The sequence below is a fragment of the Trichechus manatus genome, unplaced genomic scaffold (assembly GCF_000243295.1).
Source record: "Trichechus manatus latirostris isolate Lorelei unplaced genomic scaffold, TriManLat1.0 scaffold00066, whole genome shotgun sequence".
Classification (NCBI taxonomy): domain Eukaryota; kingdom Metazoa; phylum Chordata; class Mammalia; order Sirenia; family Trichechidae; genus Trichechus; species Trichechus manatus.
In genome coordinates, this window is record NW_004444002.1 from 3430459 (window position 1) to 3457558 (window position 27100).

Consider the following 27100-nt stretch of genomic DNA (forward strand, 5'->3'; position numbering starts at 1 on the left):
CCTCGCTCTATGGGTCAGCAAGCCTAGCTCCACGGATAAGTGCCTGGAGGAACCCCACTGCGCCAGGAAGCCTCCTGTGCACAAGCACTCAGCTCTCTCGCTCCGTGGGTCAGCTCCACCACCATCTTGCGCTGGTCTCCTGGTTCTGCTGCTGTTGGTTCTCTGCCACTGCCGCTCCTCTATCCATTCAGATTAAAAACTGCTTCCACAATTTAGGTATGTTAGAGCAGCACCCCACTCTCTCGGTACCAAATTCTGTCTCAGTCATCTAGGGCTGCTATAAGAGAAATACCACAAGTGGTACAATCCCACCCTAATCTTCTTTAAAATAAAATTACAATCACAAAATGGAGGCCAACCACACAATTCTGGGAATCATGGCCCAGCCAAATTGATACATTTGGGGGACATAATTCAAACCATGACACTGGCCCTTTACAGAAAAAGTTTGCTGACCCCCTATAACACTCTTGGCCTTTATTTTCCCAGCAAGATTGGAAGCACCTTAGGGGCAGGGTCTTACATGAATACAGATTTCTTATTTCCAACATCATTTTTGCAGTTAAACCCAAAGATTTAACGTGCTAGATTTTCCATTCTCAGTGCATTTCTAGCAAGGCCACAACCAAAGATTGCCTGTGTTCAACCATTTGGGGGACAGGAAGAAGAGATGCTGATGCTAAATAGTAAAAACTTTCTAGTTCAAACTCACAATCATGTAACCTTTAAAATGAAAATGTGAAAGCAATGTAATAACTGGAAAACTCTTCCCTGATGTTTCAGACAAATGAATTTGAGGTGAACCATAGTTATTTTCTCAATGCCAAAATCACTCTGACAAAGTATTTCTTTTTATGGCAGCAAATTATGGGTGTTCAATAGTGACTGAATGGATCACTCTCTCACAAAAGAATTATTCTGCTCAACCAATTTTTGCAAATTACCTGAAAAGGGGTATCAAGATATATATATGTCCCTCTGCCAATTCTAAAATGTGCTCAGCATTTCTTTCTAAAAATTACATCCTTTTTATCATGCTCTGAAATTTTTAATAGGCATAGGTATAATTGGTTCCAAGGAACGGAAGACTAAATGGATAATTCTAGGCATGATTTCAGCACACAGTTTACCCCACCGCAGAGGTGATCAAACAGGATTTTTTAATATTACTGGATGATATGTTATTGTAGCCCATGAACTAAGGCAGAATCCTTATGAGTTATCTTTGCTAAGTTATTTTGAATAAGCAACAACATACACAATGATATACAATCAATTGAGAAAACTATTGTTTATTTAGAAAAAAGGTTACACTGGTAGAATTCGGTAGATAAAAAAATTCTCTTTTAAAAATGTCATTGTGAAACTTTTCCAGACGAAAGTTCAGCAATACAAAGCTCCTGTAGCTGTAGAATTAAAACACCATTAACTTCTGATCCCCCCACCCCCAGATTTGTCTAACATAATTACAAGAAAAAACATGGCAAGGGACAAGTGAGCGCTGGTACTTTTTTCTTTTTTTAAACAGGTTTTAATGTTGTACACGTACTATATATAAAAAGATTCCTAAGCATTGCATAAGACACTGCTCCCACTTTATTTTTAGTGACTAATATTTAAAACAAGCCAAATAATAAATTAAAACTGAATTTTAAAATGAGGTAAATTCAAAATGGTTCAATAATTGTTTATTTTCAGTTTCAACCAATAAAAAGAAAGCATTTCAGATTAAAAAAAAAAAACAACTAAACTCAGGCAATATTAGTTAACCTTAAGTGAAATTCTGTACATATGTAACCTTATTTGCTTGTTGGGAACTGTAGGCAGCACATTGTGCTAAAAATATGGAACAGTTAACTCTTTCAGCCATTTACTGAAAATAAACATGTAGAAACTAAGCAACAAGTTAAAATACAGTAATGCACAACTCAATAATTTAAGTTTTCAGCATGGAGCAATAAAGCAGATAACTGAATAATTTAAGGAGATGAAAATGGGCCCTCTTCATTCATAATTGCTTGGCAATCTACTCAGGAAAATAAATTTCTGGTCACAGCTGAACAATTTCATTCCAATCTCACCTGAAAGAAACAAAGTGATTACATTGATAGACAGGAAGGAAGAAAGGAAGGAAGGGAAGAAGGGAGGAAGGAAGTGGGGAAAGAGGGAAGGAAAGACAAGAGAGGGAGGGAGGGAGAAAGGGAAGAAGAAAGAAAGAAGAGAGGATTAATTGATTGGTTTAAGAAAGAAAAGTCAACGAGTTCCGTCAATGACAAACGTCTGAATTAAGTCCCCAGAAAGGGATAAAATATTTGTGTATTTCTTATTGTCCACTCTTAGAAACCATTAAATATAGGGACATTATGATGACTTAAAAAACACTGAACATTTTGTTCATGTGAGGGAGGAGAGAATGGGGTGGGGAAAGAAAAAAAAAGCGACAAAAAAAACATTCCACAGGGGCAAGCAGTAGCTTGTCCAAAGTAAACAGAACATGTAGTAACGCAAAGGAACTTATTTCATATGATCAACAACCAAAGAAAATAAATAAGAGAGAGAGAAATGACATCATAATTTTTACAAGGACACAATTTTAATAGTAACTTATATTAAGATGCAATGTCTGCTAAATTACAAAAATTGATTTAAAAATATATTGACTCAATTATACTCATTTTCTTTCCTTTATGTATTGACATTTTTCAAATACTGCATATTGAAATAAATTCAAAACATGATCATTACAACATGTGGCAAATAATTTCATATCTGCCTAACATCGTTCTCATTCAAATTTTAAACTAATGCTTAACGCATTAAACTTGATTGACGAAAATACTACATTCATATATTTCATAAAATCAGAGCTAGAAGGGGCCTTAGAAAATAATCACACTTTCATAAAATGCTGACAAATAATTTACATATTGTTTCTACACAAGCATTCTGTTCACACCATGAATAATCTTGACATTACCAATTATAATTGTGGATACACTAATGTTGAACTTACAATTTTAATACTTAAAAATCATCATTCCTGTCCATCAACTGATGAATGGATAAATAAAATATGGTACACATTCATACAATGGGGTATTAATCAATCATAAAAAGGAATGAATTACTGATACATGCTACAACATGGATGAGCCTTGAAAACATGATGCTAAGTGAAAGAAACCAGAAACAAAAGGCCACATATTGCATGATTCCATTTATATGAAATGTCTAAAATAGGCCAAATTCACAGATAAAGTATATTAGTGGTTTCCAGGGGCAGAGAGGAGAATTGGGAGTGAATGCTAATGGATACACGGTCTCTTTTTATACACTTTTAAATGATGAAGTTTGTTATGTGAATTTTATCTCAGCAATAAAACTGGAAAAATAAAGGTGAATGTTCCAATGAAGAGCATCATGGTATCAGTATGGCCACAACTAGGAGGATAAGAAATGGGTCTCAATCATGAAGATGTCACATTGGGAGAAATACTGGGCAAGGGAAATATTGGTGCCGTATTTAAGGGCACACTGAAGGATAAAACTGCTGTTGCTGTTAAAAATGTGTAAAGAAGCTCTTTCCCAGGAACTGAAATTAATTTTTTTACAAGAAGCCAAAATCCTCAAGCAATATGATCATCTCAATATTGTCAAACTTATAGGAGTTCACACACAAAGACGGCCTATCTACATCATTATGGAATTGGTTCCAGGAGGCGATTTCCTCTCCTTTCTGAGAAAGAAGAATGGATTAAAATTCATTTAGTGAAATTTTCATTAGATGCTGCTTCTGGATGACGTATTTCGAATAAAAACTGTATACACAGGGACCTTGCCGCAAGAAACTGCCTGGAGGTGGAAATAATGTTCTGAAAATCAGTAACTTTGGAATGTCTCGTCAAGAGGATGGTGGTGTGTATTCATCTTCTAGCTTAAAGCAGATTCCCATTAAGTGGACAGCACCAGAAGCTCTTAATTATGGGAGATATCGTTCTTAGAGTGACGCATGGAGCTTTGGCATCCTCCTCTGGGAGACCTTCAGCTTAGGGGTCTGTCCATACCCTGGAATGACAAATCAGCAAGCACAAGAGCAAGTGGAAAGAGGATACTGGGTGTCAGCCTCTCAGCAGTGTCCAGAGGATATTTATAAAATAATGCTCAAGTGTCGGGATAACAAACTTAAAAACCGCCCCAAGTTCAGTGAACTTCAGAAGGAGCTAGGTGCTATCAAGAAGAAAGTCACATAGTGATGAAACAGTGTCCAATTCAGCCACTGGGACTCAATCTTCCAGCCAAGTAGTAGTTTTCTTCTCATTGTGTGTATACCATACCACATTACCTCAACATTCTTCAAAGGTTATTTTTATTAACTATTGTTTTAAATATATGCTGCTTTAACCACTGTGAATAAGAAAGCACAGGCTCTAAATGCAAAGAATCGCACAGATCTCTCTTTTTCACACCTAGGACTGTTGATGTTTCTCAAAGGTTTTCTACTTCAGGTTCAGTTCGTAGTCTGCTGTCCTCCTAATGGACACCTATCTATTGGTGCTATAAACTGCACTGGTAATACCATGTTTGCAGGAAATGCTTCAACAAAAGGTGGCTTTCTACTCTGCGGAGACAAGATTATATTTGTAAACATCATTTTATATTGGGAATTATCTCGGCCTGCTGGGTTTTCTCTTTTTTTTTTTTTTTTTTTTGCCAGAAATAGGCCTTGATCTATCAGTAGGGCTATCATTTCCCTGTGTTCTACCATGCCCTCTCCTCCTTTTGTCAGGGCATCAGAAAACTATGCATGAAATGCTCTCAAAGAGTATCCTCTGAGAGTTGAGGATGCTGCTTTAAATAACATTATAGAGAGCTGTGACAGCAAGAAGCAAGTTTGAAAGGAGGGTGGTCTGGAGAAAAGAACAGCTAGGGCAGTGATCAAAGTAGAAAAGGCATATATATAAAATCAGACTTCTTATCAAAGGTATGCCTTTATAATTGTACACACACACACACACACACACATTTTTAATTTTATATTCAAATTCACCAAAAAGGACCTAAGAAATGTTTCAGTAGTTCACAACCAAGAAGCAAGATAGATATGAAGCTGACAGTTAAAAAGTCAAGTAAGCATTTATGAGGAAGAAAAATTATGAAGAGAAATACACAGATAGGGACAGCCATCCTATTTCCACTTTACTCCTTTATTTACCCTTATACTGCTACCTGGGAATTTGTTCCATGTGGATAAAATGTAACACGGAGTTACAACTGAGATTCTATTGAGCTGAATCTTAGCTGCATTCGGGGATACCTCTCAGAATAAATGTGTGTATAGGGGACAGTCACACTCAGGGGTAAATGTGGCATGGGAGCCTTTTATAAGTGCTTATGCCTATGTCCAGATTTAAAAAAAAAAAAACACCTTTCTTACAGTCTACCTTAAGTGGAAAAGCAAGGAAACAGAAAATTCCTCCTGCCCTGAATATCAGTGCACAGAATCTACACCTGATACTTTTAAAGAGTATAAAGGATGATAATGAAGAGAAAACTGGTTTGTGTCAATCACTTCAATCTCCTAACAAAGGTTTTGTATACATTCAATGATTACTACATACAGACCAATACGAAAGCATAATAAACTTGCCCTCAAAGAATATGTTGGAGCACACAAAGCAACTTCTTTTTAATCAGTATGGCTTTCCCTTCTAACAGATGTTGTAAATAAACTGAACCTTCTTTTGATGGCTGAAAATAAAAGTCAATATTCCTCCTCATCAGTGTTCACACCAGATCCCAAAGAGATACATTTAATACCTTGGTAGCAGACAGCCCTCTATGTAAAGTTAACAGAGTATCTGAAACATAGCAGGTAATACAAAAAATACTTGGTTGACTGACTAGAAGGAAGAGATGCAGTTACTGCCTTCAAAAAGATCCCAGTCTAGGGAAGGGGGACTATACAACCAGTCATAAAACCTTATATATACTCATATATACATAGGAATCAGTGACTAGGACTCTGCAGGCAAGCCCATGTGTAAGCAATCAGAAGCTACTGAGAAAGAAATTTAATCAAACATTCCCTACTCCAACACATACTATCAGCATCTAGGACTATGCCTCGACAGGGTAACACATTCTTAAATTTAAAACTCTGAGTACTTTGTAGGTCAGTTTCCAAGTATGGACTGAAGAAAAAATGGCTTAGAGCAGGAGCTGTAAAGCCAGTTGTGGGGACTGACTGTGGTGCACCGAGAAAAAGGCCCATGCCCTATCTAAAGGGGAGCAGCACCTAGGCAGATCTAGTGATTATTGCCATACAGAAATCAGACACAATGTTGCCAGATGTTCCAATACCTCAAGAGAAAGTGAAATTTGGGTTTTGTCAACAATTCTGATTTTTAAAGGCAACCGAAATTTTAATAATTTTAAAAAATATTGTGCAAGGCTAACAAGGTCATTTAACAAGCCACATTCTGTCTAAGGCAGACAATTTGCAACCTTGGGTTTAGGGGATAAAATAGTTAGGTTACATGTATGAGACTGGAAATGAGAAATAGACCTACAAAATACATTTGGCCTGGTTGGTGTGGAAAATTAGAATAGGAATGCAGTAGACTACAAATACAAATGCGTAGGATACAGCTGTTATTGCTCTTTGAAATCAAAGGCATAAATCCAAAATAAGAAAGAACAAGGAGATTGAGCTTCTCAAGGTCTGGAAGCAAGACTCAGCACAGTGCCTGTTTCAGAAAAGAACCCTCAAGAAGTTTGCTGAACTCAACGTTCATGAGTTGAAGATCATACATATCAAATTAAAAGTGAGAAGCCACAGGATGATTCTAAGGGGACAATTTTAATAGGCAGGACCTTTTAAAGAAGATTAAAGTGGGAGAAAAGGTTAAAACAAGGCTTCAAACCAGTTCTTCCTGGTTCAGTCATGGCGAAGGAAGCAAAACCAGAACAGACTAGATTTTTTTTAAAAATTTGGGTGAACCAGAATGATAACTGAACCGGGAAAAATTACAGGTCAAAGCCCTACTAGAAACCTAATCTCCCTCTTTGAAAACAAGAGCAGTATATGTGTTGCATAGGAACCAAATCTCTTGCCAGACCGATTTCGAGAAGAGTCAGAAACAGTGGTGCCCAACTAAAAGATGGCAGCTGACCACACCGCTTTGAATGTGTGCCACTCTCCACAGTCCTGCAAATAATCCAATCTCATGTATCAGGCTCCTGAAAGTGCTTACTACACCTCCTCCTAATCTCCCATTCCAGGGCTTCAACCTGTAATTTTTCCAGTTCAGGTTATCATTCCGGATCATTCAAATTGTAAAAACTCGGGTCTGTTCTGGTTTCACTTCATCGGCTATGACTGAATCGGTTTGAACTGGTTCAAAGCCCTAGGTTAAAGGCAAAGCAGCTAGTGGTATTCAAGAGAATAGTCAAGGAGTGGTAAGATAAATCTGGATGAAGACTTTAGCAATAACAGGTAACAGAAGATGCAGAGGATAAGCAAAAAGAGTTTTGAACTAAAAATATGAAACAGGAAAAGAAGACATAAGACTGCAAGTAATTTAATCTAAGCCACATTTGTATACTGTATTTACTTAGTTCTAATATGATCATTTTAATGTCTCTGAAATCGGGGCGATGCTTAGAAATCAATGTTATTTCTCTACCCACCCCCTCAAAAAATGTACTAGAAACCAACAATGACTCTTGCAATAAATCACATCTCTCAATCATGGAAATGTGAAATATGTAGCAGCTCTCTTTCCTATAGGATGAAAAATAAAAGAGGGAGTGGGGGGGAGCAGATTTAGAAGTAGCCTATAGGAAGATGGTGCCAATGAGAAATGATGAGATCTCTAAAGGAAAAGGAAGAAAAATAGAAACACTTGACCAAACCTAGAATGTATCCAGATAGGAAGCAGCCAGAAAAAGGAAACATCAATCAAGAGTCTCACAAAACTAGAGTCTACTTAAGAAGAAAAGTATAGTACATAGTTGTCAGCAAGAAATTTAACTGGGTGAACATCAAATAAATGTATTTTAAAAGGAAATCTGAATCTAGAAGCTTTGCTACAAGACCACTAGCCAAACACTAATCCATGGCTAGTCTTTTCATGCCTTTGGTCCTGAGAAATTCTGTAGAGAAGTAAAGTACAAATCCATGGCCAACATGAGTGAAAACAACTCAAAAAAAAATCTGTAGCATAATCTTCACATACCAAAGGACAGTATTAGGTACTAAGTAAAGAGAGTATAAAATCACAGTGAAAGATGTGAGATGTGACAATGGCTGGCCCATTCCTAGTGAAGATATGAGAAGTAGGGCATTTTGGAAGACAGCTACAATTGAAGAATGGGCAATAATATTTCTTTTATAATCTTCCTAATTTAAAAAAATCTACTAAATTAAAAAGTGCTCTCTCATAATTCTAGTTTACCCTACTCTACTACTTAGTTAACAAGCACAGAATAATAAAGCAGAAAAAACACACCACTTATCAGGAGGTTACCTACTTGTCAACCTCAAGTACCAGTTTTGCAGTCAAAATAAATATTACAAAATCCATACCCTAAAACTCATTCCCTTGTACAGAACTGGTTCTCAGACATTTCTCATTCTTAAACAGATATAACAGCCTTGGTTACCTATCTGGTTTCATAAAAGACTAGAAGCAGCAAATGTTATTTGGGGGGATGGGGTTACCATGAGTCAGAATCAACTCAACGGCAACTAACAACGACAACATAGACAGCAAGTATACTTAATATCATTAAGTGACAGCTAATACGGAAGAGAGAAAATAGGCTATGAAAAAACCGAGTCAACAACTTCAAACACAGCCACTTGGAACCATTAAATGTAGGAGGCAAATCATTCTACATACCTCCATAAACCCAAGGCACCATCAAGCAAAAATACGTATTCATAAGATGATCTTAAGTGCTCAAAAAAGGTTTTGATCACTATGGCCACTAAGATAGACATACATTTTATTTAAGATGGTTAAAAAAAAAAACTTTCTAATGAAATACCATTTTGGTATTTAAAAAGGTAAACTTCTTTTATCTGGAAATGTCATGTAAGGTATAAGTGAATTATCTTGAAAAGAAAGCCACATATTTTAAATTCCAGAACTAAAAGTACAGACCATAGGTTTTGGCACTGCAAAATAATGGGCAGTGGTAGAAAAAGTGGTACAAAAACTTAAAAATCTTGAGATAATCAAGGCTGTTATATATATTTTCTGCATGAGAAGCCAAAAAAAAGAACAAAGAACACCGAAGGGTAAGAAGACCTAGATTCGAGTCTTGACTCTGGCGTGTAATATCTCCGTGACCCTGTCCGCCTTATTCTTTCAGAGTCTCAGTTTCTTCACCTGTAAAATGCAGATACCACCAATGGCTATACTCATTGCCGTCTAGTCAATTGTGACTCATAGAGACCCTGTAGGACAGAGCAGAACTGCCCCATAGAGTTTCCAAAGCTGTAAATGTTTACGGAAGCAGATTGCCACATCTTTTTCCCAAGGAGAGGCTGGTGAGTTCAAACTACCAACCTCCGCGTTAGCAGCCGAACGCTTAACCACTGTGCCACCAGGGCTCCTTTTACAGGGCTACAGGTACTTTAAAAAGGTAATTAATTATCCAGAGAAGATGGGAACAAGTGGTAAAAAGAAAGTCAGATGTTCTTAAATACATCTTGGTACTTAAAAAAAACAAAAGTGAGGCAAGCTTAAAATGAAAACAGCTTAAAAATAACTGAAGTGAATCTTGTTTTGCATCTGTACCCAAAGACTTGGTCATTATATTTAGGTGCAAATTTCAAGTAGTTGTACCTTGCAAAATGTATCTAGTTTCTTTAACATTATCAAATCTCATTTTATGTTTTTACCTTTAAATAAAAAGGAAGCGAGAGAACACTCACCTCGATGGAAAGTCTTCATTATCTGTGCTTGTCTGAGGACTTATGAGTAGATGACAAATTAAGGGAAAACAATTTAGGAAAAAAAAAATGGTATCTTGTGTTTTAGTAGAATCCCTCAGCTTGCAAGCGTAATTGGCTCTAACGAGCCTGGTAGCCGCAAACTACCAGCTCTGCTTGTCTGCTGCATTATTTTGCCCTTCTACTCCCCATGCCTCCAGCCCAAAGAACTCTCTGTGGTCCTTCTTCCTCTCAGTGATAATATAGCCTAAGGGATTCTAAATCCTTTGGTAGCATGAAACAGCCTCAGTCATCATAGAGGTTAAACCAAGAACATCAAAGTCTCCTACTTCCAGATTTCGTACAATTGTACTAGAGAGACCATTTAAAAGCTAAGAAGCACTTAAGCATTTAGACCACATACTACAAGAGTACAATTCTAAAATATGACCAGTATCAAAGCTTTCCATTACACTGACTGAAAAAATTACAACGAAAAGGATATTGTTTCTTCTCTTCCTTTCCTCCTGAACTGTCCCGTTTTTCTTTCTTTTCTATCTTTTCTTTATCATGCCTGGATTCCTATAAGGAATGGTGGAATTGGGTGGGGAAGGAAAAACCAAACATAAAAATTAGCTCAAAAACTCATTTCAACACCCACCTGGCATAAATTTTTCCTTAAAAGCTTATTTAATGACAACCAAAAGCATAAGCAACACAAGAAAAAAACAGACAAATTGGACTTCATCAAAATTAATAACTTCTGTGCACCAAAGGCACTATCAAAAAAGTAAAAAGACAACCTAGAGAACGGGAGAAAATATTTGTAAAACATATATCTGATAGGGGTCTAATATCCAGAATATATAAAGAACTCTTACAACTCAACAACAAAAAGACAACTCAATTTAAAAATGAGCAAAAGACTTGAATAAACATTTCATCAAAGAAGATATACAAATGGCCAATAAGTCCATTTACTAGTGCTCAGCATCATTAGTCATTTAAAAAAAAAAAACCCAAACCCGTTGCCGTCAAGTCGATTCCAACTCATAGCAACCCTACAGGACAGAGTAGAACTGCCCCATAGGGTTTCCAAGGAGCAGCTGGTTGATTCAAACTGCTGACCTTTTGGTTAGCAGCCAAGCTCTTAACCACTGTGGCACTGGGGCTCCTCATTAGTCATTAGGGAAATTCAAATCAAACCCATGATGAGAGATCATTCACTTCCACTAGGATGACTATTATTTAAAAAAAGAAACAAAACAAAACAAGCGTGGGCAAGAATGTGGAGAAACTGGCACCCTCATACGCTGCTGGTGGGAATATAAAATGGTACAGCCACTGTGGAAAAGTTTGTTGGTTTCTCAAAAAGTTAAACATAGAATTATCACATGATTCAGCAATTCTACTCCTAGGTATATACCCAAGAAAACTGAAAACCGGTATTCAAACAAATACTTGTACACAAATGTTCATAGGAACACTATTCACAAAAGCCAAAGGTGGAAACAACCCAAATGTCCATCAAGAGATGAATGGATAAATAAAATGTGGTATATACATACAATGGAATATTATTCAGTCGTAAAAAGAATGAAGCAGTGATGCATGCTACAACATGGATAAATCATTATGCTAAGTGAAAGAAACCAGACAGAAAAAGTCACATTTTACGGTTCCATTTATATGGAATATCCAGAATAGGTAAATCCATAGAGATGGAAAGCAGATTAGTGGTTGTCAGGGTCTGAAAGGAGGGAGTGATGGGGAGTGACTGCTTAATGGATACACGCTTTCCCTTTGGGGTAATGAAATGTTTTGGAACTAGACAGAGGGGATAACTGCACAATATTGTGAATGTACTAAATGTTACTAAATGGTACACTTTATTTAAAATGGTTAATTTTATGTTACGTGGAATTTAAGGATCAGTCTCTTTTAAAGCATATAGAAATTTTAAAACTTTCACCTTATAATTTTCTAAAACTGTTTTTATGAACTATGAATATATGACATATATTTTGCATTCTACGATGCTGCTTTATAAACACTACACATTTATACTTTAGTAATGATTTGCTTATTTTGAAGCAGATAACACGAGATCTATTTTTAATACCACCCAAGTGATACAGTATCTTAGTATCTAAGAGAATGCACCCTACAGTTAATTTTAAAATCAAATACAGGTTGCAAACACGCAGGTTTATTAGAAAAATGATATAAAAATACATTTAAAATCATGGCTCATGAAGACATTATGACACGTGATGGTCAGGGAGAACACATGTGACTGTCTTTTGAACTCGTAAGTGAAGAGAAACTAAAAGCAAAAAATTGGTGGAGAAAAAAGATATGAAGAAAAGTTGAAACTCAATGAATGGAAACAGGTGGGAGTGGAGTGGAGAGGAAAGGAATTTCTGAGGTAACCTCTACCCTACCAGTAATTTGGAACTGAGCTGGCACAAGTCCCAGAAACAGATAACCTGCCCTTTCTCAATGTCTCTTCTTCCCACACCTAAATAATTAACAAAAGACTGTTTGACTAGGAAAATAGTCACAATGTGCTAAATTTTTCAAAGAGTTGATTTTTTAAGAAAAAAATATACTGTTGTTTTGTTTTCCTAATTTACCTTTTTGCCGCCGGAGGAGATTTTATCCATCTTTTCAGATTTAAAAGAATCGCCGCCTTTTTCTTTGCCTGAAGATTTTGACTTATTTTTTTCCTTGTCTTTCTCATTTGGGTAAGGAGACTCACATGGACTTTCACTTTTGTGTTTTGAAACTCCCACTACAATTACAAAAGAGAATGATGAAAGCCTTTTCCAATTCAGTTTGATGATTGCTTCAAAGGTATTTAATAAGTCTACCTACTTGTTCCATTTTCCTCTTTACGCCTCTTGGTTAAGTCCGGTGGCACTTCACGGTCATTGTTTGAATGATCCTAGAACCAAGAATTGTGAACTACATTGATCAAGGATTTATGCTTTTGTTTTAAGGTATTACTTTTACAGTAGAAGAACACAGCTAACTAGCATTGGAGAATTATTTCTGATTTCACATACTTGGTAAAATGGCATGAAAGACAAGCAGAGCTGGTAGAGATTACTAGATTGAAGATTCTTGTTACTGTAGAAGTTGAACACTTTAGGGCTAAAATACCAGGTAAAGCACTAAATAATAGACTTCTATGGAATAAACCAGTATTAAAAAATAAAGGCAACCAACATGCTGCTGTGTATGATAATGAGTTTTCCAAACTAATTTACAAAAGGTTACAAACCCTTTTCCGCTCTTTCCTGTCCTTTTCATCTTTTTTCTCTCTCTCTCTGGATCTTTCCCTTGATTTGTCCAAATCTTTCTTGTCCATTTCTCTCTCCTTACTCTTGGACAGTGGTGGAGGAGTATGATTAATGTAGAGCTGTTAAATTAAGGCAATATTACTAAAGATTATTAGTTTTCCAGTATTGGTATTATTTATTTGTTTATTTAATGAAAGACGATTGGTAGTTAGACCCAAAGCCAAAACTGGTCAGCTGTCTGGATTACAAGAGGTAAAGAAAAAGCTATGGCACAAATTATGCAAGGCTTCCATGTTTTTCCTTTTAAAACTTATCATCTAAACTCAATCAGTTCATTACTGCCTCAACTGAGACTCAGTAAATTCACAAGCTAGAGTTCTTCTTATAGCTTTATTCTGAAGATCTGTAACCTCTATTACAAGAGTCCGTATGTGAAAAACAGTGACTGAATTTTCTCTACTGTAAAAAGGTACATGTCTCTAAACAGTCATGGGAATTTTAAGCAGTTTTACCATCCACTGATAGGCAATCAATGATAACAGTTAGTAAAGACATAAAACAGAACCTAGCCATGACTTTACTAAAGGTTTTTTCTACCTCAGCATAAACCATGCATGTATTTCCCTAAATTGTTTTTACAAATGCACAGGCAGCATATTCTCTACTTCAACTGATCTTAAGATTTGTCTTAATGGTTCTAAATAGTTCAGAAAACCATCTAGTCATTTTCATCATCTGAAGATGCTGAAATAACTGAAAGACTGAAAATGATGAACCAATGTTCTCCTTTGCCTATTCTGTCGCTGCCAAAAGGCCCACAGGCAATAAAACGGCCAAAGATCATGGAGCCTGTATATTGTAGTTCTGAAGAATTGAGAGATGACCCTACTTATGCAAGTTGTAAATCTGGAAATCCATTATAAAAGAAAATATTTAGGAAGTAATCAGGAAATAATCAGATACCTAACCTTATGGCATTTATAACTGTGCTACAAGCTTATGTTTAACTGAAGACATTAAAAGTATTAGGCAGTAGGTACACTGAATATAATTCATTATATAACTATACAATTCTAGATATACCTTAGGAATGAACAGAACAGTGAGTCAAAAGTCAAATATCTGTACACGAAGAAATTCTTTGGTATTCAAAGGAATACATGGAAAAAAGATAATCAGTTTAAGAAACACTTATTTTTTAACACCACCAAACATTTTCAGTTCAGTTAGCTCAGAAATACTGTTATAGCAAAGCACAAGTAGAGTCTTTAAAATTTCAATGTTTAAAAGTTGATGATCAACTGAAATACACAAAATGTTTATTAATTACAAAGAGCAAGAGAACGAGAAACAGTCATAAAAGTGCTTGTCCAAAAGATACTCTTGCTGGATATGCCTTAAATAACACTTCAATGTTTCTAATTGTGAGGTTTATTCATGTCTTAAATTAACATTAGTTATGAAACTGATAAGAAATAATATATTACTGCAATACTCAAAGAAGATTTCTCTAAGAAAAGTATTGCTTAATTTCTCCTGATAAAAAAAAAGGCTTGTGGTTACACATACATACACGCATGAACCAATGTTCTCTGTAAGAATGAAGTTTTTAACTGTGCCTAACTTGAATTCTGTATTGTAAGCAACTGAATACCTTTTCTAGGACTTACTTCTGGCATTAATGTTCAAATAAATATTTCATTCTTGGCCTAAAGTGTCAAATAGCTCGATTAATATACAATCAGAAATTCTTAGTTTAGAAATGTCCCCAATTCTATTCCTACTTTCTATCCTTCTAATATCTCTGATCACAATATTCTTTTCCACAAAAACATAAAGCCTCGCATTGCCTACTTAATAAAATATATACTCCTTAGCTTGGGGCTTCCAAGCTCTCCCCGTCTTTTCATAATTACGTATATCCTCTACACAACAACCTAATGCACTCTATGCTATCATCACTAGTGCTTCCTAACACCCTGCCTTTGCCAGCAGTTCTCTTCACCTGGAATGGTCACTCATGTTTATCTTAATCTTCTGAAATCCTATTTAGCCTTCAACGACAGCTCAAAACCATCAGCACTCAACCCTCCCTCAACTCTGCAACTCCCTTTCCTGAGAACTCTTACATTATTTTAAGTTTTCCTTTTTTGTGGCAGGTATTTTCTATTAATTTCATGACATTTATTTTTGTCCATAACATAGTTTCTGGTATGGTAGAGGAGCCAAGTGTCTTTTCTATTTTTATACATAGTGTAATACATGTTTGCCAAATAAAATAAATGGTTCATTAATGAATCATCTGTAGTCATAGCATTGTCAGATTTTGTTCATGATTTGCTTTTATTCCTGACACTGGGATCATTAGGTCCAAAAGAGAATTTGACCAATTTTTAAAATCTGTTTAAGAGAACACTGCCAAAGTGACTTCATTCAGGCTGCAATATATAAAAGTGGCCTCACTTTTGTAGGCTTGGGTCTATCTGTACATCCTTATTTTAAGGTGGTGAATAGAATTAAAAGCAGAATTCTGTGACAAGGTGCTGGCTGCCCTCCTAAATTACAGAGAAGCTTGATTAGAGGAAGATGTTCTTAACACTTTTTTTCATCAAATACAGCCGCTAAGATTGGTAGGTCAAAACATAACTGATCAAAACTGGAAATATGCCAGTTGGAAATTGGGGGTGGAGGGTGAACTGACAAAGATTTGAATACTAAGTTTGATTTTTTTCCCTTTAACTAATCCCACTTTAGAAGTTGAATTCATGTATTACTTTTACCTTGGATTAGAAAGTGAAAACAATAACAGAAAATCCCAGGGACAAAGTACAACTAAAAAAGTCAAACTAAAGCAGGGAAAGAATTTTATATGTACAAGTGACAAGCTACCCCCAAAAAACATAGAGGTTATAGATAATCAGTTTTAGAGATCATTCAAATTCCAGTAAAATTTGTTCTCTAAAGCAGTAATATGCTATTAAATTTTCTTACACGTGTAAAAATGCAGCATCAGCTATTATGAAACCGCTACTTTGGATGCTTTACCAAAGTCCAAAGGCTTAAGAGTTCATTTCAAATATTTATTGAACATCTAATCATATTGCCAGATACCATGCTAAGCACTAAGGATCTACAACGTGGTTATGATTCACATAATTTTTAGAAATAGAAATGTATTCATATGCTATTTTGAATTTTTTCTGGTTGGATGGCAATAAATCTATTGAATTTTAACTACCCACAAAATCATCATTTTAAAAAAGGGGTGAAAAAAAAAAGGTTGAGAAGTTAGAGGGTTAATATGTTGTGGGTTGTTAACCAATGTCATAAAACAACAATGTGTACTACTGTTTCATGAGAAACTATTTGTTCTGTAAGCCTTCACCTGAAGTACAAGAAAATATTTTTTAAAAAAAAGGGGGGGGTGAGGAGACTGACTTGGATCACTATAATTTTAAAAATAAGACAAACACACTAAAGTAGTAGAAACCCTTTCAACTAATGTTGAGATGGGTGCTAAGAATGAAGGATCTTAATTTTAGTCCCAGTTTTAGTACTAAAAAGTTATAGGTCACTGGGAAAGTCTCAAAAACTTTTTCAGTCTCTTATTTGTCAAAAAGACACTACCAACGGCCCTATCTATCTCACAGTGCTGTTACTAGCACCAAGTGAGATAACCTAAGTTATCTCACACGTTTTATTTTCAAAAGACTTTCACAAATGTGAAGTATCATAATTTTCATCATTGATTAGAAAAATCCAGTTAACTTTAACAGCAGGTTTCAAACTGCTTCAAAGTATGTCTCAGAAAATACGTAAAAGTTAACCCATGAATTTAAACTAGCCCACACAAGCCACTGAAGGTTAAGACTGACATACACAATCTCAAAGAGGTTATGGAAACCTACTACATTGCAATGCAGATTTAATCTAGCCAATAAAAAGTTTTACTTTAAAAGAAAGTGCTCATAATACAGCTGATATTCTTTCTTGATTAATATATTCTAAAAACAATCCTATAACTTTAGGACACAGGCACATTGGCTAATCTTAACTGTTAAAAATGAGTGCTTATTTACCGAATATCCACAAACATTTCACTATAAAGCTATAGATCTAAAAGCTGTTAGTGATGTCAACTGGCTGTTTCAGAATTTTATTTTGTATTGGTCCACCAGTAAGGAATCATACTTAGCAACTTAGCAAATGTAAGAGGAAGCAAAGTAGAAAACCAAAGTAACCAAAAAACAAACCCACTGCCGTCGAGTTGATTCTGACTCACAGCAACCCCATAGGGTTTTCCAAGGCTGTAAATCTCTACGGAAGCAGACTGCCACATCTTTCTCCCACAGAACCACTGGTGGTTTCAAACCGCCGACCTTTTGGTTAGCAGTCAATTGCTTTAACCACTGTGCCACCAGGGTACAAATTGTATAGTAAGACAAGATAACATGAACAATGAACAATATAACTACAATACTGAAATGAGCTCTCTCATAAGATACATTACTTTTAGTAGCAGAATTCTCAGGAATGTAGAGTAATAGGTAAGAATTAATACTGACATGTAAACACAACCACCAAGTTGAGTATTCCCCTCCAGAAGAATGATTACATTAAAAATTATACGCCCTGATATTATACTACAACTACCAAAGAGGTAGCTCAGCAGAGGAGAAATTTATGGACTGAGATAAGCTCAGTTAGTTAGAGCATTTATGTGAATGCATAAAATTTACTCTTTGGTCTTTTGGGTTGTCTAAAAAAACAGTCAGAAAATAGCCTGGCAGATTTGTTTTGAGAAATTAAATAAGCACACTCTCAAAAACAAACCAACACCCCCTTGTTCAAACCTTAAACTTATTTCCAGGTTTCTGAAGCATAAAAGGAGAATACATAACACAGCAAGCAAGGAGAGATTATAGAAATGTTGCCACATTACAAACATTTTATAACAACTTCTTTAAAAGAGACCAGTGTCATCTGTTGTGTCAGTTTGTGATAGGTATTTTTAGAGGTTATTCTAAGTAAGCAGAATACTTTTTCCCGTGGATCCTAGCTTAATGAATTTACTGGGGCTAAGGAATCTACTAAATAAAAAAAAGTAAAGAATTTTTTGGTTTACTTAGGCATGATGATTTTAAAAGACTCAAACCTTTGCTGAAGACTCCTTGAGTTCGATGAGATTGTCCTGTAGAAAATGAATGGAGATGACAGGTGAGCTGGCATAGTTCTCAGAACCCAGAGGAACTTTGGGAAGTGTGGCTGTAACCTGGAAATAAACCAGCTACTTCTTGTGAGGATAAATCTCGTGCTGTCATTATCACATGAATATCAACAATAAAAACAAAAACAAAATCATGTAATGGAATTGTAATGTTGAAAAAAATGAAATTGTACATACTCAATGTAACAAACAAAAATCTTTTTCTGCTCAGAATTTAAAAATACGTCAATGCCACATTTTCCATAACTTAAGCTATAGGTACTGTTAAGAGGCTTATGAAAGCAAAACATTTTTTCTCCACAAAAAGTTTAAAATAGTGGAGATCACTGTGGAAGAACAACATTGTCTTATATTTTCAGTTTTTCTTTAATCGGGAGGCTTTAACTTTTAGTTTACTTGTAAATATGCACTTTTTTTAATCCTAGCTAAAAACTTAGTGGCATTATATAACAAGAAAACAAAATGTATTCTATAAAAAAGTAATCACTTTTTTTTTTTTGGCAAAGTGCCTATCTATGATGGTGAATCTCACACCTCCCATGAAAAAAGAAAAAAAAAGGCATTTAAAAGAAAAGCAAGAAAAAGAAATCAATTACGATATTCCACCAGTGCTCTTGATGAAGAATTAGTAACTTACAGTTTTAAAAGTTCAACGTACTGCAAATTCAAAGATTCCATGAAATTAGATGACTTTAGAATTAAAATTAAATATGGAGCAAGGAATGGCTACCCTGAGTCTTCAAGAAGGCTACACCCACGATTTTGTGCTGCAGTTGAATGCCTGGGGTTTCTCTTTGCTGGTAGGACTGGATGCCACATCTGCTTTTATCGTAACGCAAGGTTCAACTTGTTGGGAACTCAATGGGTATAAACAAACCTCCAAGGGAAGATACAACAGAAGCTGCATGCTCACTGAATATACACAACTACAGGAGAACTGATCACCAAGGAGACTTTAAAATGGGAACTCCTTTCAAGACTCCTTCTTAGAAGGCACACATCGGTATGATGCTCATCAAGAAGCTTGATGAATTCAGAGGTATCTTGTGATCCTGTATCATCCAGGAAGTCTTCAGTGCTATATATTCTTCAATATTTATGCAGAAAAATAGGCTTCATTCTGCCGAAAAGATTCATTTGCTTGTAGCTACCATTGCACTCCAAAAAAAGACTGCTTAAAGCAGTGAGGCACTTCTGGGTAAAATTTCTCTTGTACTTTGAAACATTATTTACAAAATTAGCGCTAAGTCCTTGAAGTTTTAATATTTTTATAATAAAAATACTCAATAGTAAAAAATATCAGTCCACCAATATAGAAAAATTCATTTTCTAATGCAATATAAAACCTCCAGTGGCTCCAGTGAATACTTGGCACAAGACTTGAAGGAAGTCAGGACACTGGTATTCCAAACAGGTGAGCCTAACATGGACGCTGCCTTCTTCAGGCTATACTAACCTTTACTGTTGAGGAATGTGATGGAGAAGGGTGAGTATCAATTTTGCGGCGTTTCTGTTCTGTTAGGACAAAAAAGAAATAGAATAAGGTACAATTCCACTTCCCACTTTTTCCAAACAAAACCAACCAACTCTTAAGGTCAACAAGTATTAGTTCCCCTAGCAAAGTCCCTAAATAACTTTACCAAAACAAGGAGACAACCAACTACTATTCATTAAAACAGTAAAAAGTAAACAAATATAAAGAAAGATAAACTTGCCCCTTTCAGGCTCTGCAATATCTGATCGGGGAACAGGTGACTTCAAGGACCCAGAAACTGCTGTTTTTTCTCCTCCTTTAACATTTTCCTTGGATTTCATTTCCTTTGCTATATCTCTTTCTCTGGATGGCTCCTTCTCCCTTTCCTTTTCTTGAGTCGATTTTGATTCTACATTGGGGACAGCGGTCTTGAATTTTTCATCTTTAGCTTTTTCTTCCTTCTTGAATTTTTCCTTCTCTTTGTCAGATTTTGGTGTTCTTTCCTTGGTCTCTCTTGCTTTTTCATCTTTATTTGCCCGCTCTTCCTTTGGTTTTTCTTTACCATCTTTACCAAGTACCCTGGCCTCTGGAGTAGTAGCTGGAGTCTTTTCTTTTTTCTCTTTTTCTTTCTCTTTCGCTTTTTCTTTGTCATTTTCTTTAACAGTTTTGCTGCTGCTGAATAAAAATATGAGACTTTGAGACAAATGTTTAAAATCATAAAGGGTTTCCACTGACTTAAAGAATTCTAAAGGGTTTCCACTGACTTAAAAAAATTCTAAGGGTAGCCCTTTGAAAACCAAAGGATATCTTTATCTAGAAGCCCATTGTTGTCAAGTTGATTCCGACCCATAGCTGACCCTATAGGATAAAACAGAACTGCCCCATAGGGTTTCCAAGGCTGTAAATCCTTATGGAAGCAGACTGCACATCTTTCTCCTATGGAACCACTTTAACCACTGCACTGCCACAGCTCCTTACATCTTTACCCAATAGGTAGTAAATAAACAAATTCATGAATAGCAGATTTAGAAGAATGATTAAAGTGATGCCCGGCTTTATTTTATTTTTTTTTATACATTCATAACCTTTGAGGATAACAAGGTAATCATAACAACCAAAAATATATCCCACAAACCAACCAAGGGTGTTATTATCAGGAAATGGATTTACTTGGCTGGATAGACGACTCATCTAAATTGTATAGGCTTTTCTGATGCTAATTATCCTTATCCAGATTATCTACAGTAATCACTCAATCCTAAAGTTTTTTTTTCCCTTCGCCACCTAACTACTTCTGTATATCCTAGCAGGGAAAACTAACTAAGTCTCAGCGTTATACAAAATATAATTAGTAGGAGAGTAAATGCATCATCAAAATAAGGATACATATTAAATTTCAAAGTCTAACATAAATAATTTTCATATTACTCAACTACCACCCCCTTACATTCATGGATAATGATGTTAATCATGTAAGAATTTAGAATCTTCTATCACAGCCTGCACCAGACTGAGCCCAGAAGAAATAGATGGTATCCAGTTACCACCACCGACTGCTCTGGCAGGGATCACAACAGAGGGTCCCGGACAGAATGGGAGAAAAATGTAGAACAAAATTCAAATTCACACATCTATAGGGCAAACAATAACACACATGAGGAATGTGCTTCGTAGTTCAATTATGTATATAAGACTAATGGGCACACCAGCCCAAAAGAAAAGATGAGAACGTAGGAAGGGACAGGAAAACTAGACGAATGGAAATGGAGAACCCAGAGTGGAGAAGGGGAGAGTGTTGACACATCGCGAGGTTGACAACCAACGTCACAAAACAATTTGTGTATTAATTGTTTAATGAGAAACTAATCTGCTCTAATTTTAATATATGGCAGTGTTCCTACCTGTTAGAGCCACTATTTCCATTGCTTGAATTCCCTTTTGGTGTGGCACTAGAAGCTTTATTAACAGCTTTCACACCACACTGAGATCTCTCCCTTGATTTATCTGAAATAAAGGTAAGGTTTTATTTGATAAGCCCCTAGATGAAAATAAATTACAATTTCACAGCAAAATAATTAAGTGATTAATTAGAAAGAAACAATAGGCTGATTACTTCCTTGAGAGTTATATACTCCTACCAAGGAAATTAAAAAAGTAATACTAAATCAGTTATTTCATTTGTAATGATACAAAATATTTCAGTTTGTTGAAGCAAAATGTATTAATGTTAAGTTTCTACAAATAAGCATACCAGTCTCCTCAGTACTGCTTTCATCCGATTTAGATGCACTTCCTATCGATGATGATGAAGGCCCACCACCAGGCCCATTTTGTACACTGGCAACTGCATTCCTCGGAGGGGGGTCTTTGTGATGAAACTCATTTTCAGGTATCATGTATGACTTTCTACTTTTCAACTGCCCAGAGTAGCTGAAAGTCGCACAAAGTGTTTAAATATACAAGCACAAATCAAAAAGTACAAACATGGAGTTTAAAAGAATAAATTTAGCAAGTTATGCACTTGGCTACTTGGTTCCAGAGAATAAAAATATTAATTTTTCAGTTAAGTTCTTGGAAGTCTTCATAGAAAGCCCTAGATACTTTGTTAAAAATAAAAATCTCTCAGTACAAATACTTAAGCTGACTTTTTTTCTTTTCACTATTAAAGACCTGGTAACTCAACTGATGATAAAAATTAAAGCTTTCTCCCAACCAAGATATATTAAGTATGACTTTTGAAACTATCATCCAGTATAGACCGGAAGTTGATAATCAGAAGTGACAACTCTCACCAGCCTGTGGGAACATGATCGCATAATCTCCCATAATCTCCTGAAATAAGGCAGAAGATAAACTTCAACACTGCAAAACATTTTGAAGTCTTCAGAATCCTTTTGTCATCTAATCTGATAAAGCACATTAAAGTAAGATTGTGTTACCCCATAGCCAATGCATATAGATCAGGCCTCTTCTCTTTTTCTTCTTGGTAGATTTTATGCACTCTTCTTTCCAAAGCCTGACCCAGATTCAAAACTTTTGGGTACCAAGGAAGTATTTTTGTTAGCACAATCAAGATATTCCTGATGTGAGTATATTCGCCTGTTTCAAGGCAATGTACTGATGCCTACAACAAAAATTTTAAGATCCATTATTATAAATGTGTAAGCATGAAGAAAAAAAATTACATCTTTGAAAAACCTAATTCTTTTTTTTTTTTACTTTTTTACCTTGGTTAGTTTGTAATGCCATTTATGTACAACATGTCGAAAATTTTCATAGTCTAACTGATCAGCTTTATTTCCACCATCAAATCCAGTTGCCCGTAATATGGTAAGGAATCCTGGATAGTTTCCACATTCCTTTTAAAAAAAAAAAAAGCAAAGAAAAAAAAGGTTGTCACTTTTAAAGAAAAAACCTAGTCCTACAAAATAGCAGAAGCTGAAACTTAAATATTAAGAATAATGGTTCTGTGTGAAAATATGATGTGTATATGGATAGTAGGTAGTTTTCACATAAAGGTTCAGCTTATGTAATGATATTAATTTGGAATGTCAGTTCGAGATAGAATTAAAAAGTACAGCACTTTTTAAACACTGCTTGACAACTGAATCTTAAACTCAGCTTTTAAAACTGAATAATCCAAGGAATACTGGAAGTACTCATGTCATAGGTAAAATATATGGGTATTTATTAGTTATACCTTTTCATATGTGGCTCTATCACTGTGCCACCTGGTCACGGTCTCTAACATGCAGCAAAGAAATCTCCCATATCGACTAGCTTCATTTTCAGTACAGCTTGCGACTGTGTAAATTATGTCAGAGAAAACCTACAGGAAAAAAAATGATTGAAAAATAAAAACAAATCAAGGTCAAAATTAGTTCAAAACTTAAAAGATCATTTATAGTAAATCATAATAAGCTAAACAGGTAAATTTAGTTCAGATTAATTTTCTCCTTTTATAGTCACACTTGCAGAGACCTTTGGAGATTACAGCTTTTGTGGGAAAACAGCACACTCATAAGGCAACCCCAAAAAACTTTTACACAGAAAGTTGATTTACAATGACAGAAGAAAAAACTATCATCATTATTACATAATATCATAACTTCTTTAGCAAAGATTTAGCCATAGATATTACTAGGGTTAGGGGAGCAGTAAGCAGAGGTGAAGCTGATATAAACTAGAAATCGACAGCTGACATGCTGGAACAAGACGTTTTTAAACCACAAAATGCAATCATGTATTATTAAGAAAAGTTAGGTGTAAAATCTGCTAATGGGACCGTACTGAAAAGCTTCACTCCTTTTATGTATGTGTGAAGGTGTAAGTAAGCTTTCTGTTGTTTTTTGAGGGGGTGGGGGTTAAGAATAGAGAAGAGGATTCTACCTATAACACAACATGTAAACCCAAATGCAGAGTTAATAGCTTAACTTTGAGTGCTTATTATATACCAGGCACCATTTAAAGTGCTTTTATGTGTAGTGATTCATTTAATCCTAACAACAATCTTATGAAGCAGCTACTATTATCCCATTTTACAGATAAGAAAACTGAGGCACAGAGAGGTTAAATAACTTGCCAAAGATCATATAGGTAGAAAGTGGTAGAGCTAAGATTCAAGTTCAGGCACTTGGCTCTTGAGTTCATGCTTTTAAACCACATACACAGCAATACCTCTATAGATTATAATGTTTAGCTATCTTTGTGTGAGACTCTTTTTTTTAAAGGTTGCAATAAAAAGAACTTACTCGATCATAGCAAAGAAGTGTGGAAAAATTTGGAGTTTTCTGTTGATGTACCAATTCAACAAAACGAGCACAGTAAACAGCATCAATTGCTGAAAAAATACATCGAGGAAATATACACAGCTGTAGAAATTTTGTGATGGTCTCATTTTTGGTAGATTCTAAAAATAAGGGAAGAATATATTAAGTGGTAAACTTCTTCCTCAAGTGCCTCAAGGCCACTAAACATGACAACATATTAACTCTAGTGTAGAAAATGCTACAAAACCACAAACTATTTATAGTTTGTACCAAAAGGTTATGCCTGGGATAAGACTTTCATTTTTACTCTGTGGACATTTTTCTATCTATAATTTCTCCAGAAATATTATTTTATACAGAAGAGTTGAATGATAAGCTGCCAATATTGTAGTTATAAGTTAATTAATTTCACCAGCAAACTAAATCGGTTCCTTCAATGAACATGTGAAGTTGGTTCTGCATTAGTGAATAACCCAAGAACAGGATAGTGAACACTGAGCTGAAATGTAAACACAGTAACACCTCAACACCTGCAAAATTATAAAGATTTTCTTTCGTAATTTAGCAGCAACAGGAATGTGGCAATTCTAAAAACCTACTTGCTAAAAGCCAGTTGTCCTTTTCCAGTTTCAGTCTTTGTAGAACTCGCTGTACATGTTCCATCTGTTTCTTTTCTTCTTCAAGAAGCTTGTCCTGAAGGGCAGTACAGCGCTCCTTCTCTTTTTTCTTTTTATTTGGAGGCTACAAGGTATAAGTTAGATTCTTTTCTAACTATATGCAATTACCTCCCTTTTTTAATGAAAAGTTTTAAAAAGACATAAATGCTGAAACTCTTTAATTACTTCAACATGGTTATACAGGAGGTCTACTTGGATGTGCTGCTTTCACCTCCATTCAAAACAAAGTCATCCAGTCTTCGCACCTCATTAAAACAGGCTACCTTCCCAACACTGGTACTATTAATCTTAGGCACAGAGTCCTCTTTGACTTGTTCTCCTTCATTCCTATATCCCAATTGTTTACAAGTCTTTTGTGTATTCCCACTACTTCCACCATAGTTGATGCTCTCAGTACCTCACACTCAATTACCCCAAGAGCCTGGCCTCTAGTCTAATGCTAGTTCCTCCCCCTATCAAACGCATCCTTCATACTGCTGCCATGAGTAATCTTTTAAAGTACCATTTTTACCATTATCACTTCCCTGCTAAGGAATCTAAAATAGCTCTCAATTTTATCAAGTCTACTTTTCTACCCAACTTTCCATGCCCTATAGAATTCCACCTCATCCTAACTATTGAAATTTACCACTAATCCCATTCATTCCAGTAAAACTGGTCTCCTTAAACCCTAGACTGCTTCATACCTTTGCTGGAGCCCTAGACTGGCCCCCTAGTTGCCTCTATATATCCAAATCTATCTTCAAGATTTACCCAGCTCAAGACCCACATCTTCAACAAAGACTTCTCCTAAAGAGAACTCCTGCTCTTGCAGCTGGAGTCACACAGATCACTTTAAGTTGATTAACACCATTTTCAGTAGAAAAGCAAATTCAAATACCTTTATTTAATGATGAAAACCCCCACCTATTCATCAAATCCCCCCCCCGACCCCGACCCACTGAAAGGTTATCATCAACCTACTTAAGACAATGTTATATAGCGACAATATCATAGCTTTAACGAACCTGAGTTAAAACAACTTCAAAGTATGGGTAATGGTGTACCATAAAATTATTGTACTTGAATTACTAAAACAAAAACCTACCATTTCCTGATTGTCATCAATTGCTTTCATCTGGATTTTAAGTTTATTGACTTCTCTTTCATAGCTGGTTTGTGGAACTGCAAGGTCATACATTGTCAATGACCAGAACGTGGCATAGAATTGAGGGCTGATGTCATCCCAGACTTTGGAAATGTGCAAAGAGACCACTGCTTCATGGACAGGAGCCATCACCATCTCACATGATGTGATATACTTATGAACTTTATGTTGCTGTTTACTTCCCTTTTCTGATTTTTTAAGTTCATCATATTTTGACTGGAGATAAAAAGTTTTAAAAAAAAAAACACACAGACACACACATACACAACACAATTTATAGCGTTGATTTTCATGATAAAAACACCTTTATTCCCTTTTCAAGAATCAGAAGATCACCAATCTCAAAACTATTAGAGGAATTCTAGTTTCTTACCAACATTTATTTTATGATAAATCATTCCTGGCAGTTGTTCCAATCTTTAGTCCTGTGTGCTAACTAGGAGTTTTTTTAAAGATTCTTATGGAATCTGACCTGCTGAGTAAGTGAACAGGGTATGTGTGTCCTCCTGTCCATTACACCCATCCTGCTCCCTCTTGTGCTGCATCAGGGGTTGAGCATGT

The 27100-nt window shown here is 35.6% G+C and overlaps 1 protein-coding gene and 1 pseudogene across 11 annotated transcripts in view; one reads left to right on the forward strand and one right to left on the reverse strand.

Annotated features, from left to right (window-relative positions):
* Window positions 1-1267: 1267 nt before the first annotated feature.
* The window catches only part of THOC2 (THO complex subunit 2), a 111008-nt gene continuing 85175 nt past the window's right edge, over window positions 1268-27100 (reverse strand). For 2 of the 11 annotated variants that reach the window (XM_023734263.1, XM_023734269.1), the window contains 15 exons: window positions 26480-26755; window positions 25315-25456; window positions 24698-24855; window positions 23647-23775; window positions 23174-23305; window positions 22886-23070; window positions 22198-22376; window positions 21848-21950; window positions 20188-20621; window positions 19929-19987; window positions 18401-18517; window positions 13227-13364; window positions 12818-12887; window positions 12577-12734; window positions 8377-10522 (listed from right to left, as the gene is read on the reverse strand). In XM_023734263.1, the coding sequence (XP_023590031.1) occupies window positions 10397-10522; window positions 12577-12734; window positions 12818-12887; window positions 13227-13364; window positions 18401-18517; window positions 19929-19987; window positions 20188-20621; window positions 21848-21950; window positions 22198-22376; window positions 22886-23070; window positions 23174-23305; window positions 23647-23775; window positions 24698-24855; window positions 25315-25456; window positions 26480-26755 (2406 nt within the window). In that variant the 3' untranslated portion in view covers window positions 8377-10396. Of the gene's footprint in view, window positions 2082-3739; window positions 4066-8376; window positions 10523-12576; window positions 12735-12817; window positions 12888-13226; window positions 13365-18400; window positions 18518-19202; window positions 19988-20187; window positions 20622-21847; window positions 21951-22197; window positions 22377-22885; window positions 23071-23173; window positions 23306-23646; window positions 23776-24697; window positions 24856-25314; window positions 25457-26479; window positions 26756-27100 lie in introns of those variants that run through there. The other 9 variants (XM_004379589.1, XM_023734267.1, XM_023734265.1 and 6 more) reach the window with 9 other exon arrangements.
* Window positions 3439-4680, forward strand: LOC105756442 (tyrosine-protein kinase Fer pseudogene; annotated as a pseudogene).